Genomic DNA, 13532 nt, shown 5'->3' with positions numbered 1-13532 from the left:
TAAAGGTATAAGCTGGGAAAATTCAAAGCACAAGCTCGGTGAGGGGTGGTCGCACCTTGGAGGCAAGTAGCTTTTGGGATGGAGGTGTGTTTTGGTATTATAATGATGTTATAATGAGCAAAGTTCACCAAAGGACAGCATTTTGTCAAAAACATGACAGGCTGTTGGCCCAGGATAGCAAATATGCAGCTTATCAGTTCCATAATACCTTTAAGTTCCCATATAATTGCAGAGCCTGGCCGCAGTATCCCCACACCGCTCCACCCTCCAAGCAGTGCCTCTTAGAGTCAGCACCCCAAGTTCCCCTGGTGTTGCTGACACCTAGGTTGCAGGCTTAGGGAACCTCCATGGAACGGATTCCTTGCATGTCAGCCGCACTCCACCCGGGAAGCTTCTTCAATGCTGTGCCTTACCTAAAAGTGTGAATATAAGTTTAATTTCTAAGTCACCTCAGCAATTATCCCACAGAGGTTTTTAATTGAAATGCATTGCATAGGAATGAAGTGTCAGCAACTGAGGAAATAGATGCTCTTTCTGTAAAATGCGTGAGGTGTGTTCGGGAAATGTGACCTCTCCCAGGACTAATTTTCACTGTTTCATTAATTCTGTCATGCTAACGCTGCATTTCTCATGGCAGTCAGAGAGGTGGTTTGATTGCTCATCATCATTTTTTTTCCGTTAGAAGGCAACTTTGTATAGAAGCTTACATATGTATTATCCAAACAGAACCTCCCTATATATAGTCCAGCTCCTCTCCATGCCTGACTGTTGTTCTGCCACTTTAATCTTCACATCTTCTTCCTCCTTTAAAGGAGAGCACCTGCCAGGCTCAAAGGATTTTGAAATGTTCTTATATAAAACACTAATTTTCTGCTTCAGGAGAACTTTAATTATGCTTCATCTCTGTGAGCATTTTACAGGGGGTTTAGTCTCTAGCAACAACCAGGAGAATGCATGGGATTTACCAGTCAAGATTATACCTGCCTGGGAGTTTAAGAATCCAGTTTGTCTCCTGCACAAGCCATTGCTTCCCGAGGCTGCAGGCAGCATACCGAATTCGTTAGAGGGCTTCAGATATCAATCTCTGAGTAAATAGAAGCTGACATTATGATAAGAAATTATCCTCTTCTGGTAGGCACATATGATCCACAGCAACACCGTGCAATTAATCCAAATTACCTCCTGAAAGTTTTAAAATGGAAAACTGACATTTTACCAAATTTATATTCTAATTCTTTTGGAGTGGTAATTGAGCTTACATCTTCAGAGGAGGAAAATGTCTCAGTCACATAAAGGAAAGAATTTTACAAGTGTCTTTTGTCTTGGTACCATTTCTGGTCCTCCTGCTTTCTCTTGCTGCATCTGATAGAAATGTCATCTTTCGAGGAACAAACTTTCTTCTTTAGGAATGTGGTGCCCTTTTTAAGGAGGAAAATAAGAGTGCAAACTTGTGGAGTGCTGGAATGCAACCCAGTTACAATAGCTAAAAAGGCCAAGTGCAAGAAATTACAGGAGAAATGCATGACAGTTGTGTAATTATCTCAATTTGTGAATACTATTTATATCACAAGGATTTCACTAGTACATATATATACACACACATATAGTTGCATAATCAGCTATATTTGTGACATCACAGTTTTCCTCAGTGCATGTATGTCTATGTCGTCTGCTTAATTAGTTAATATGGGTGGATACTGCATGCACCTTTCTGAGCCCTGGTGACCCTACGAGCTGGGAATGTGGCTGGGAGCACTAATTGTCGATGACCTGTTTCTGTTCCAGTTGTCTCTGAGGATGCATTAAGTTTCTCTAGGAACTGAGGAGCACAACGCGGTTATTTTGGGGCAGATACCCGAATGGCTGAAAGCCTGATGTGGGAAGGGATCCTTGCTATGGTTTCAATGGTAGTGCTGGCAGACAGCTCTGTCGCATCCCCAGTTTACCGCAGAGCTCAGTGTCTGGTCAGAATTATATGGATGCCAGTCAGGGAGATAACTTTCTCAAGTGCCTTAGCTGGGCAAACACTGGATTGCACGCTTGGTATAAAGTTAGATAGTTATGAACTGACTGTCATTTCCTATGGTTTTTGGCATGTCGGAGCGATGAGAGGGAAGAGGCTGGAAATAAATGCCTTTTGAAGGTGTGCACAGACAGATCAGTGCACTTGTGTGCTTCCAGCTATAGATGAGAGGGGAAAGAAGCTTGACCATCTCCTTCAGACCTCCTTGGACTCCCATGCTGCATGACAAACCTGCCATCCTACGGCAGCTGCTGCTGCAGAGACTGTCACACCCTAGTGCTTAGGTGTCCTGGCAGATCTGTGTGTCCAGTGCTGTTGGCCCTCATTGTCGAGATTTATGCAAAAGTTCACAGAGCAAACCAAAGCTTGATAACTAATAGCACTGAATATTTTTTTCTCCTGTAGTAAATAAATAAAAAAAAAACTTCTCAAGAGTTTTAAGGCATAATCAAAACTTCACACTCACAGGTGGGTCTGGTATGAACCTGGGCAGGTAGTGCCTGAATGTTTTAACTGTCTTCTCCCACCAGAGCTGGACAGCATTGAGGAGCTAGAGAAGAAGCGTATCTGCAGGATCGTCACAAAGGATTTCCCTCAGTACTTTGCGGTGGTTTCGCGAATCAAGCAGGAGAGTAACCAAATCGGCCCAGAGGGCGGGGTGCTGAGCAGCACGACGGTGCCGCGTGTCCAGGCGTCCTTCCCCGAGGGTGCTCTAACCAAAAGAATCCGCGTGGGGCTCCAGGTAAAGGTGCCCTTGTGTTCCTATCTGCAGCGTCTACAAGCGCATCGTTGGTCTTAATGCATGAGGCTTGCAGCTAAGGAGGCTGCTGGTCCTTAGTAGTGGGTTGCAAGGTGGGTAGTATTCACCCCTGAGATCTGAATTGGCACGCGTCTGCCCAGGCGCGCGCTCTGCCTCTCAGTGTCCCCCGGTGCAGGTGATGCACAGTCGTCCTCCCTGTGGCAAAAGCCCAGCTCCCCTTTTATCATCACCTTGAGTATTGCTTAGCATCTGAAGAATGGAAAGAGAAGCAAAGACCTGGAGCCACCACAGCCTCAGTGGTCTCATAGTCTGCCATCTTCCTGCTGGCCGTGGCTGCCAGCAGCTATGAGCTGCACAGCTGCTGTGCAGTCTCAGTCTCCTGCGGCAAAGTAGCAGCTTGTGATCGGTGTCACTGGGCTGCCCTTTGCCGTAGGAGTCTGTTTGGTAAGGATTTAATACAGCTGTTTGCCAGCTGTTACTGGGGCGAAGACCTCCCATATACATTTGTTGTAGCTTAGGACATTCACCACTGATGTTTCTAGGGATGGGTGGAATCTGGGAAGAGCAAATAGCTTAAACTCTCCTTAAACAAACTGCAAAGAAAGTGGAGAAATATTCCGTAGGAGGTATCTCTTTCTCTGAGTTCTGTTAATTATCACTTAAAGTTACTTAATAACCTGACAAGTCTGATGTGTTCATGAAATAGGGATGCTGGTTTGGATTTCAGTGCTTGGAATTCACACTGGAACATTTCTGTTAATGATATTTCACATCTAAAGATGATTAATCTTGAGAAAATGGAAGCTCTGCTATTATGGTTATACAGCTGCCTTTCCAGAGCTCTCTAGTGTGAAGGAAGCACAACATCTCCATATGCAGTGTTGTGACTGCTGAGATTGCAATGTAGCTACATAGTCTATGCATATCAATACATTGTGCAGTTTGAATAATGCAGCAAGTCACAGGTCAGCTTGATTGAAACAGACTTGAAAGTTTAAAAAAAAACAACAGGGAAACAGATGCAAAACCCCATTTCCCATAAGATGTCTGTCACTTTTGAGTTCAGGTCTTATGTGACAAAAACTACAAAAATTCTATAGCATTTCTTCCCACATTGGCAATTTTTCCTTTCTTCCCATATAAAGTTAGGGAACCTTTCAAGGCACAAAATGGAGGTAGAAAGTCTGAAATTTGCTTAAAGCTCTTCTGTAGCTTAATTGCATTCTGTATGAATTTGAACCAAACACATATTTCTTTTCTAATAGTCAATATTCAATAGAAATCAATTATTCAATTCCTAATAATCAATAGGAAGCACTGAGTACAGAGGTAAGTTGGAGTACACAGCCTTCCTCAGGAGCACAGATTTGTGTTTGGCAGAGATGTGAGAATTGTTCAGCATCACCAAGACAGAGTGTCTAGTCCTCATTTCTCAAGTGCAAAATAGACCTCTTTGCATTTTGAAATTGTATTTAATATCACCCATCACTGTAAATTAAAACCGAAACCAAACATGCTCTGAAAAAACTGTCAGCAAATACTGCAGGCAACCTTCTGAGATTTATAGTTTTGCTCTACAAGTTAGCTATTAGGAAATCATAAGTGGGCTGTTGACAAAAATACTAAGCATGAATTGTGGTAATAATCACCCTCGAGCCCTATAGGAGAAGGCTGCCTGGGGAAAAAAAAAGAAATAAAATTGTACAGAAAAGAAAAGGAAAATTTAATTATCTTTTGGAAAACAATTCTGCATATCTATAACCAATTTGTAGCTCTAGTTTAAATAGTTTCCCTGTGTTGACAGGCTCAACCGGTTCCAGAGGAGATTGTCAAAAAAATCCTTGGAAACAAAGCAACTTTCAGTCCCATTGTCACTGTGGAGCCAAGAAGAAGAAAATTTCATAAGCCAATAACCATGACAATTCCTGTGCCGCCTCCATCGGGAGAAGGTGTAACCAATGGGTACAAAGGAGACACGACGCCCAGCCTTCGACTTTTATGTAGCATTACAGGTTAGAGAAAATCATGCTCTTTGCACAAGTTTCTGTGAGAGCAATGCCTCTGTGCTCACTCTCATAACTGTACAACTCGTGCTTTCCAGTAAGGGAACATTGGCGTGCTTGGTCCAGTAGAGTTCAGATCAGTTCTCCTGAGCAAAGCCAGCTGAGGTCATTTGAAAGGCTCCCACTGATTCCCTGGGCTTTGAATCTGGTCTCATGCCATTGTAAAAGAACTCTGCCAACAGATACTAAATGCTATTTTATATTTAGCCGGTATGAAGAATTTCAGCCTTGGCTATTAAACACGGTTGTCAGTAAAAGTAGTTTGCAGAAATAATTCTATCCTAGCTGATATCAAGGGGGGGGTTGCTACTGACTTGTAGGTATGTACTTTGCTTACATCAGCATTGTCTTCTAGTGTGTAATAGATAACGTAGCTCAGCTGTTGGAGAACATTCTAGGTTCCATGTCTTGGTTCTCTTTTTACATGTGAAGCAAAATAACTTAAGATAGAGATATTCTTATGTAGTCTGTATATACGTGGTGTTTGAAAGAAAATCTCCACGGTTTATATTTATGTAGGAGGCACTTCACCTGCGCAGTGGGAGGATATCACAGGCACCACTCCGCTGACGTTTTCAAATGACTGTGTCTCATTCACAACCAATGTTTCGGCCAGGTATGGTACCAGAGCTTGCCAAACGCACCTAGGGAGTAGTTTCCCGTGATTAACGAAGTGCATAGTTGTGGGGTTGTTTTTTGGCTTTCTGTAAGTCTTTTGCAAGACTGATGAAGCGGTAATGGACCAGCTGCTTCTTTGTCACTATGTATCAGCATCCCACACATCCAGGGTTGCACATGAAGCTTTGTTCTGGCCTTTTCTGCTGTGGTGATGTCTCCGGGCAGTCACACATGCTGTTTCTTTAAAGGCTGCGGTGCTGCACAGGGGTTTGTTTTTCTGCAAACAGCAACAGAAAGGGAAAGTTTAAAATGTTCATTCAAAAAAAAAAAGGGGGGGGGGGATTCATAAAAACATACTTGTTTTAAAAGTTAAAGACATTCAGTTTCTGGCTGTGGGCTTTTTAGTCGAACATTACGTAAAATTACTCTCACAAAAATATCATTTGCCAAAAAATCATGGTTTGAAATGAATTTTGATGGACTTAGTGGACTTAGTGCTGATTGGAGGCATTCAATAGGATCTGTACAAATCATGCATTCTAGTGGAGAAAATTCATGGTATGCCAGGTAAAGAGTTTATCATTCAGTACATAACATTTGCACCTATAAAAAGCTTTACAAAAAGAGAGAATTGCTGAAAGAACCAAATAGATCAGGGCTGAAATATTGTGGAAAAGACTCATACAAACTACAAATTAAAATATTTATAACTTGTATCAAAATTGTCATCAAACTCTTAATCGTAAGATGAGAAAATAACAGTACAACATCTATCTCTCTGGGAAACTTCACTATGGGCATATTCGGTTTCAACCTATATGTGAGATATGATTTTGCTGTATGTATGTGTTATAAAGGAGGTTGTTTTAGCAAATCAAATGCACAGTGAAGCATCAGCACATTACAATATACATGGTGTGTGGTCACAAGAAATACAATTTCCCCACTTTGGCTTCAAATGAGGCTTAAAATAGACAGTTTTATGAGATACCAGTGTGAGAAGGTCAAATAAGTATATCAACATTTCATTGCCAGGTATTCCCATTTTTGGATGGTTAATGCTCCACTGAAAATAGAAGGAAAATTACAGCTTTGGGAAATCTGCAAGGACAGTATGCATGCGAAATGGCCAAGGATCACAGGACATAGTTTCTCTTTAAAGGCTTAACCAATGTTTGAGCATAATGAAATGTTGATTTAATGGTTTGCTTTTTCCCACTCAGATTTTGGCTCGCAGACTGCCATCAAGTACTAGAGACTGTTGGGCTGGCAACACAGCTTTATAGAGAATTAATATGCGTTCCTTATATGGCAAAGTTTGTGATATTTGCCAAAATGAATGACCCTGTGGAATCCAATTTGCGTTGCTTCTGCATGACTGATGACAAAGTGGACAAAACTTTGGAGCAACAAGAGAACTTTGAAGAAGTTGCAAGAAGCAAAGACATTGAGGTATATTTCTTACTAACAGCCAGCTTCCTCCTTGTAAATGGACAATGTGTTTTCCAAGTGGCAACAGGTCCTGCAAAAGCCACTATAAGCCCGGTTAAATAAAGGTTCACAGCAAGGCTGTGTCACAAAATTTCTTGAGAGGAAGCCAAAAACGGACAAGGCAGGGGGAGCATGAGGACTTGTCTCCAAATGGATGCCCCAGGCCTGTCTGCGGTGGGTTTTGCACGCGCTGCTGTCAAGTAGCCCTGGTTGGGCTTTGCAGACGGCTGACCTGGAATTCCTTCTCATTGGCCCAGCAGACACATAGTCATGAGTAAGGCTGGTTTGTGGTGAATACATAGTCACCGACACACTGTTTCTTGAAGGAAATCTATGCATTCTTACTCCAGAAAAGCCACTCATGTAGCTCATGGTTTCCCAAACTGCCTGCACTTGTCATACCTTGCCATAATGCACAGTGATTTTCTAATTTGTCGTTGAATTTAATCTGACTGGGGACTTGTGCTAAACTCAGGAACTGTGATGGGGGAAATCATGATATACTTATGTGCATGGATCTACTATGAAAAGAGGTTTTACTGACTTTTATTTATTGCTTTGATAGGTTCTGGAAGGAAAACCTATTTACGTTGATTGCTATGGAAATCTGGCCCCTTTGACTAAAGGAGGACAGCAGCTTGTTTTTAATTTTTATGCTTTCAAAGAAAATAGACTGCCATTCTCTATCAAGGTAAAAGCAAAACAAGCCAAATGATTCTGCTGATATTCCCCCCCCAAGTGATAACAGTTTTTCAGCCCGATAGGACTAACTTGCCCTGAGGATTTAAGTGTCATTGTTTAATACGTAACATGGAGAGGGTGCTTTGCATGAAGCCACAAAAGAGCTGCTAGCAGAGCTGGGACCAGAATACCCGTGATATGGATTTGCAGCCTTTTATTAAAACCATATCTCAAGTTAGACCTCCAGAATATTACCAGTAGATCACTATTTCCCAGGGACTAAGCAAAGGAGATGCATTCAATAACATACCGTACAGCAGAATAGCCTCCAAAAAGTGTGCGCAGACTGTTCATCTCTAAATTACCATGAATGGACACTCACTTTCCTTAGCCTTATCGTAGCTGCCATGCAAAAGAAGTTTTTAAGCATTTTGGTGAGCACAAGTGCAAAACATGGCAGAAAAAAAATGAAGGTGAGCAGAAAATATCTCTCAGTAATATTCCAGTATGAAACTGTCTGGTTGGACTCACTCAACATCTTGTCTTGCATGGATTTACCATCAGAGAGCTCCAGGCTGATCTAACTTTTTCGTGGTAACACCTTTTTTCCTTCAGCACCTCAGGCTGAGCTCCAGCTCAGTAACATTGGTCTTTACCCATTTGATAGCTTCTTGTGAAAAGAAACTCTCCAGAAACCTCCTTTAGGTATCTGAATTACCACATATGACTACGTTGTGCTAAAATTTCTTTTCTAGGTAAGAGACACCAGTCAGGAACCTTGTGGTCGACTATCGTTTTTGAAAGAACCAAAGACTACGAAAGGACTGCCACAAACAGCTGTTTGCAACTTGAATATCACTCTGCCAGCACACAAAAAGGTATTTGTTAGGAAAAGTAAACATTTTCCTTAGTGTTGGTTTGGTTTTATTTTTGCTCCTTTAGTTTTTGTCCCCCCTCCCCCCCCCAGTGATAAAGAAACCCTGTGAAATGATGCCAGTAATGAGAATGCTTTGGAATATGATAAAAGCTTTTTAAATTTGTTTTATTGGTTTCCTGTATGTAGAACGCTTTTAAAGTCTCTTGTTACTGTGGTGTCAAGTTCCTATAATTTTTATGATTCTGTTTACAGCTCATGCTTCAGCCTGCAAGTCATAGGTTTATGCTTTCAGTAATGTCACGTGTTGATTTGCATTGGATGTGAGATTTTTTTTTTTAATTTTGTGTTGACATTTTGGATTTGCTTTGCCTTATAAATCAGCTTGCATTTTGTGCTCCCAATTTGGTCCTTTTCATATCCTGATATTCTTTTCCCTGCTGTCCATTATAATATTCCTTGTCTCTGCAATGCATCTTGGGACCAAAAGGAAACAGAGTCAGATCAAGATGATGAGGTAATATAAACACTGTCTTCTGTTTTTATTTCCTTCAGATTTAGTGAAGAAAAGTAATATGTTATAGAAAAAACCAAACAACTATTTTTAACTATGGCATTGAAATGATAGCTACAGAATAACCATATCCTCAACATCTGATAGTCCGTTGCAAAACAGTAGAAGTACACAAATGTGGAAAAAACATGATTGTATATAATGAAATTAAACCGAGCATTGAATAATAGCAGTCTAAAATTTAATTCATTTCCTTCTGAAAAAGGATATGAATTGTAAAATTCAGACCAAGTCCATTTTTGGCAAAATCAAGAAGAGTTTAGTGCATATGATTTTACCTTTTGGAGTAATACTGCCAATGCTTTGGTAACTTATATTTCTGAGAAGGAAAGAAGTATTGTTGAGGCCACAATAGTGGCCTATAATATTTCACTCCTGAAAATAAACTATATTCTTCTGAAAAAGCAAAATAGCCAAGAGCAATTTCTAAATATTGTGTACAAATCTATTTTCAAATAAACCTCAGATATTTGCAGCTTAAAAATCCACTGTTTGCTGGAAACTGCAACATTAGATTGTCAGGAAATTGAGTGGGGTTTACTCATTAGAGGTAGTAATAAATGAGATCACCTTATAAAAGAAACTACATAGATGTATCCCATTTACCTAGTAGCAAAATTTTCTTCTCTTCCTGGTGGCAAATAAATAGCAATAGCCACCTGCTGATTAAAATAATTTAAAAAACCCAAACCAAAACATTCCTTACATGTTAAAAAATAATAATAGCAACCACATAATTTTGTCTCCACAGGATTTGTTCCCAGTAAGCTATTATATGGCTATAACAATAGTTTTCTTTCTAAACAAACCATATTTTTAGCCACATAATCAAGCGAGCTGATCTCTGAAGGACTTTTAATATTTAAGACATCACACTAGCAGCTATGCCACTGAATGCAGCAACTTATGTAATTTATTAGTTAACAATAGTGGTTTGCTTTCTAATCTGCATCTTTGCGTTTTGTGCCTATTAAAAAAATCCCCTCCCATGCCTTTTTTGTCCTTAATGTATTCACTTTAAAGCCAGTGTACATTGTGGTGTATGTGCTTTCAGGACAAATTAATTTGGGGAGTAATATTTGATCGGTCTAAGTTGTACTCTTATGAATGTTTTATGTCTGTATCTGTAGTCTTTTGTGTTGATCTCCTGTTTCTAGCCAAAGGTGGTTTATTTTACAGAGAATGAATAATATCATACCATTTCTAGTAGTGTGAAGCAGTTTATTAAGTGATAATGGGATAATATGGTATTGAGATACTTTAAGGCAGGGTCATGAGCTATGTCTGCTATCTAAGCTCTTCTACCTCATAAGCAGAGACATTGTGAGCAGGAATGAACCCATGGGGTCATCTCTTAGGGTTGCAGTCCGTTCCCCGCTTGCTCCAGAAGCGTAGTCATTCACAGCAGGTTTCTGCCACCTCCAATAGCCACGCTCCCTGCTCTACAGTGCCTGACACTCATTACATGGCAGGCAGGAATGGAGACCGGCTTTGTCCATTCCCTGCCTGCTTGCCCAAATTTGGCTTCAGCATGCCTTCCTGAAGCTGAACGGAAACATCCATTCTCCCTTGTGGGGATGTGTACAGTGAAATGTGGCCCATCATGCTGAGGTTTGATGATTGTTCTGTTCAAATGGGGGACAGCGATACTAAAGGCACTAAACAGTATTATGTTTTATTGCAGACGGAGAAAGCTGACCGGCGCCAGAACTTTGTCTCCCTTGCTTTACGTAAGCGCTACAGCTATCTGACTGAGCCTGGAATGAGTGAGTTGCTCTTACCAACATACTAAACCATATATACATGATTTTTCATAAGAAGAGACATTTTTTCTATAAACGTTGTATTTGGTGTCACTCTGGGAAAAAAAAGAAAAAAAGAAAAAAAAACACCTTTCTAAAACAAAACTCTTGGATGGTCTGTGAACTCTTGTGTTGTGAGAGCTTGAAGAATCCTGACTGGCAAATGACATGTTTTAGTTAAGTAAAAATATAATGATTTTTTAAAATGCCATGTAGCTCCAGAGTAGGAGGATTGCAAATTGCTTTCAAAAAGAGTCTGTTCCTTTTCCCTTTGAAAGATTAGAGAAAGCTGCTGTAGAAGGGAATGTTATGCAAAAGTTCAGCAAGGCTGGAGAATGCCATTCAGATAAGCACTTAAATGTTTAGATGCTTAGCCAAAATGGACTCTCTCATATTTTATATTTTCCCTCTTCTTTCTCCTCCCCTTCCCTTTTTCCTCTGTTCCCTGCAGATGCTTTTTATTCCCTGGCACCACACATTGCTTCCTCTTAAACTTATGTTCCCCTTGACCAGACCTGTGGCATTCCTTTCCTTCCCTGTTAAATACAATAATGTATTTGGCTTAGCTTCTCTTCCCTCACCTCTCTTGGCCGAGGTTGACTGCTATTGTTCACCATTCCCAGGCTTTTTCTTGCCTTTTTTTTTCCCTCATGACTTCTCAGTTGCTACCCTGCAGCAGACCCTTTGATATAATTCCATAAAATCTATAGACAAACTTCATCGGGTATTGGGAGTTCCCACTGGATGGCTGCTGTTTAATTATCCTATAAGATCTGTGGCTTCTTTGGATCAGATGTGCTCCAGAATATATTACGCTTGTCAGGCCTGGAAGAAGACTTCAAGCATATAACATCTGAAGAAGCTATCAGATCTGCTGAGACATCTTGACGGACTGTTAAGGTATCGTCAAAGACTTTATGGGACCTGAGAGAGAGGGAAAAGGAAGTTGCTTGAAAGGAGTTTGATGACTGTGTATGTTGCTTACAATTAGTATTTCAAGCCTCACTGGGGGGAAAAAAAAAAAAAAAAAAAGAGTAGTCTTATTTATTCATCAAAGGCCCATTAAGTCTCATTTGCAAAAAGTTGGAGGGGAAAAAACCTAAACCCACTTGAGCTGTACTCAAAAAAAAGATGGGTTAACACAGCAGAAGTTCTTGACCATTCTTTAACTATTCTATCCCTTTTGGCAATAGTTACTACTTAAGGCTGTGAGCTACCCAAGAAGGCTATGCAAAAATGATTGTGTTTGCCAGGAAAGATTGTGGATAGTAGTTTGGCCGTCAGCCTGAGCACCGCCTCCTCTGCACACGTAACATGTAGTCAGCAACTGCCTCTACCACCTGCACCATGCTGGTGCGAGGAGACGATGTGATCTTTGAGGTGCAGCTCTTCCAGAGAGCACACACTACCCAACGCAGAGCCAGGACTGCTGCTGTGGCTGCTTTACACCGCAGACTGTTTGCTCCAGTGACTGGATGAGAGTGATGAATCTCTACCTATTTCCGGTGAATTTGATGGCACAGCTCCCACAGTTTTGGTAGCAGCAGGGCTTGTTCTTTTTACTCACACAAGCTCGTACACACACGTGCACACATACAGATTTTTTTCCTCTGCACCCCTGCCAGTGCCGGTGCAGAAGAGAGCAAGGCAGATGGGATGCTCCCCTGCCTCCTTGTCCTTACCCCCGCTCAGGGAAAGGGACCAAAGTGCCCCTTGGCTCTTCCCAGCAGTGAGGTCCCCACAGAATAGGAGTGCTGCAGTGGGTTAAACCTGCTCAGTCCTGGAGATTTGCTTGCAGCTGAAAAGGAGCAAGGCTGAGCAGGGGCCACTTGTATGGGTTCACTCAGTGCTTTCAATTACCAGCTGCAAGCAAGGAAGTGTATTTTGGTGCATAGAAGGTAGTAACTAACATCTGTTTTCTAATAAAATCTTGGATGCAGAGTGATGGAAACTGTTAAGGCCAAGAGCGTCCAGTAGCCAAAAAGGGCTGTTATATAAAACCACTCTTTAGAATATTATCCCACTCTGAAGTCTTGCATGGCTGTGGGGATTTCTTTGCTATTTCAAAATAGTAAAATTGCCCAGTTCCCTGCTGTTTGACTTATGTCATAGCTGCACACACTGGTAAATTACTCAATTTTCTTTGTACCAGTTGTTCTTCTCAACTGCAATAAGGAGCACAGAAAAAGCATCTTAAACATGTCTGAATCCGTGATTTAACAGGAGAAAGAGCAGTTAAGAGGGGAGCCTGTTGGTTTGATTGCCTCGCTAGCCAGTTGTGATAGACTGGCTCATCACAGCGCAGTGGGGTCCCTGTAAAGACGTTTCCAAACACAAACTGCTGAATGAGTTATTTTGTTGTTAGTTCTTTTCAGAATGATTTTGGGGTTTGTTTCTTGGACTTGGGACTGTATGAACTTTTGGTGAATGTTAGCAGCTGCTGCTAATTAATCTTCATAATAAAGTCTAGCTCATTTAATGAAGTACACTATGTTTTCTTCTTTGGAGGAAAAAAGAAGCATGTTTGCACTTAAAAATAAAATTGCAAGGAAAAATGGATGTTTCTTGACATAGGCTGTGCCAGTCAGGCCTAGTATTCAAGCTCTCTTCAACCTAAAAGTTTTCATACTGCAATATCACCAGCCA

At 41.0% G+C, this 13532-nt stretch overlaps 1 protein-coding gene across 1 annotated transcript in view; it reads left to right on the top strand.

The window, feature by feature from the left end:
- ANK3 (ankyrin 3) overlaps positions 1–13532 on the top strand; it is a 213935-nt gene that overhangs the window by 163909 nt on the left and 36494 nt on the right. Inside the window, exons 29-36 of the mRNA XM_075505280.1 lie at positions 2554–2765; positions 4588–4795; positions 5366–5462; positions 6688–6916; positions 7521–7646; positions 8392–8514; positions 9001–9027; positions 10769–10850. Coding sequence (XP_075361395.1) covers positions 2554–2765; positions 4588–4795; positions 5366–5462; positions 6688–6916; positions 7521–7646; positions 8392–8514; positions 9001–9027; positions 10769–10850 — 1104 coding nt within the window. The remainder of the gene's footprint in view (positions 1–2553; positions 2766–4587; positions 4796–5365; positions 5463–6687; positions 6917–7520; positions 7647–8391; positions 8515–9000; positions 9028–10768; positions 10851–13532) is intronic.

Source organism: Mycteria americana, chromosome 6, assembly GCF_035582795.1.
Source record: "Mycteria americana isolate JAX WOST 10 ecotype Jacksonville Zoo and Gardens chromosome 6, USCA_MyAme_1.0, whole genome shotgun sequence".
Taxonomy (NCBI): domain Eukaryota; kingdom Metazoa; phylum Chordata; class Aves; order Ciconiiformes; family Ciconiidae; genus Mycteria; species Mycteria americana.
The sequence above is the reverse complement of the archived record's forward strand: the minus strand, read 5'-3'. Positions and strand labels throughout refer to the sequence as shown.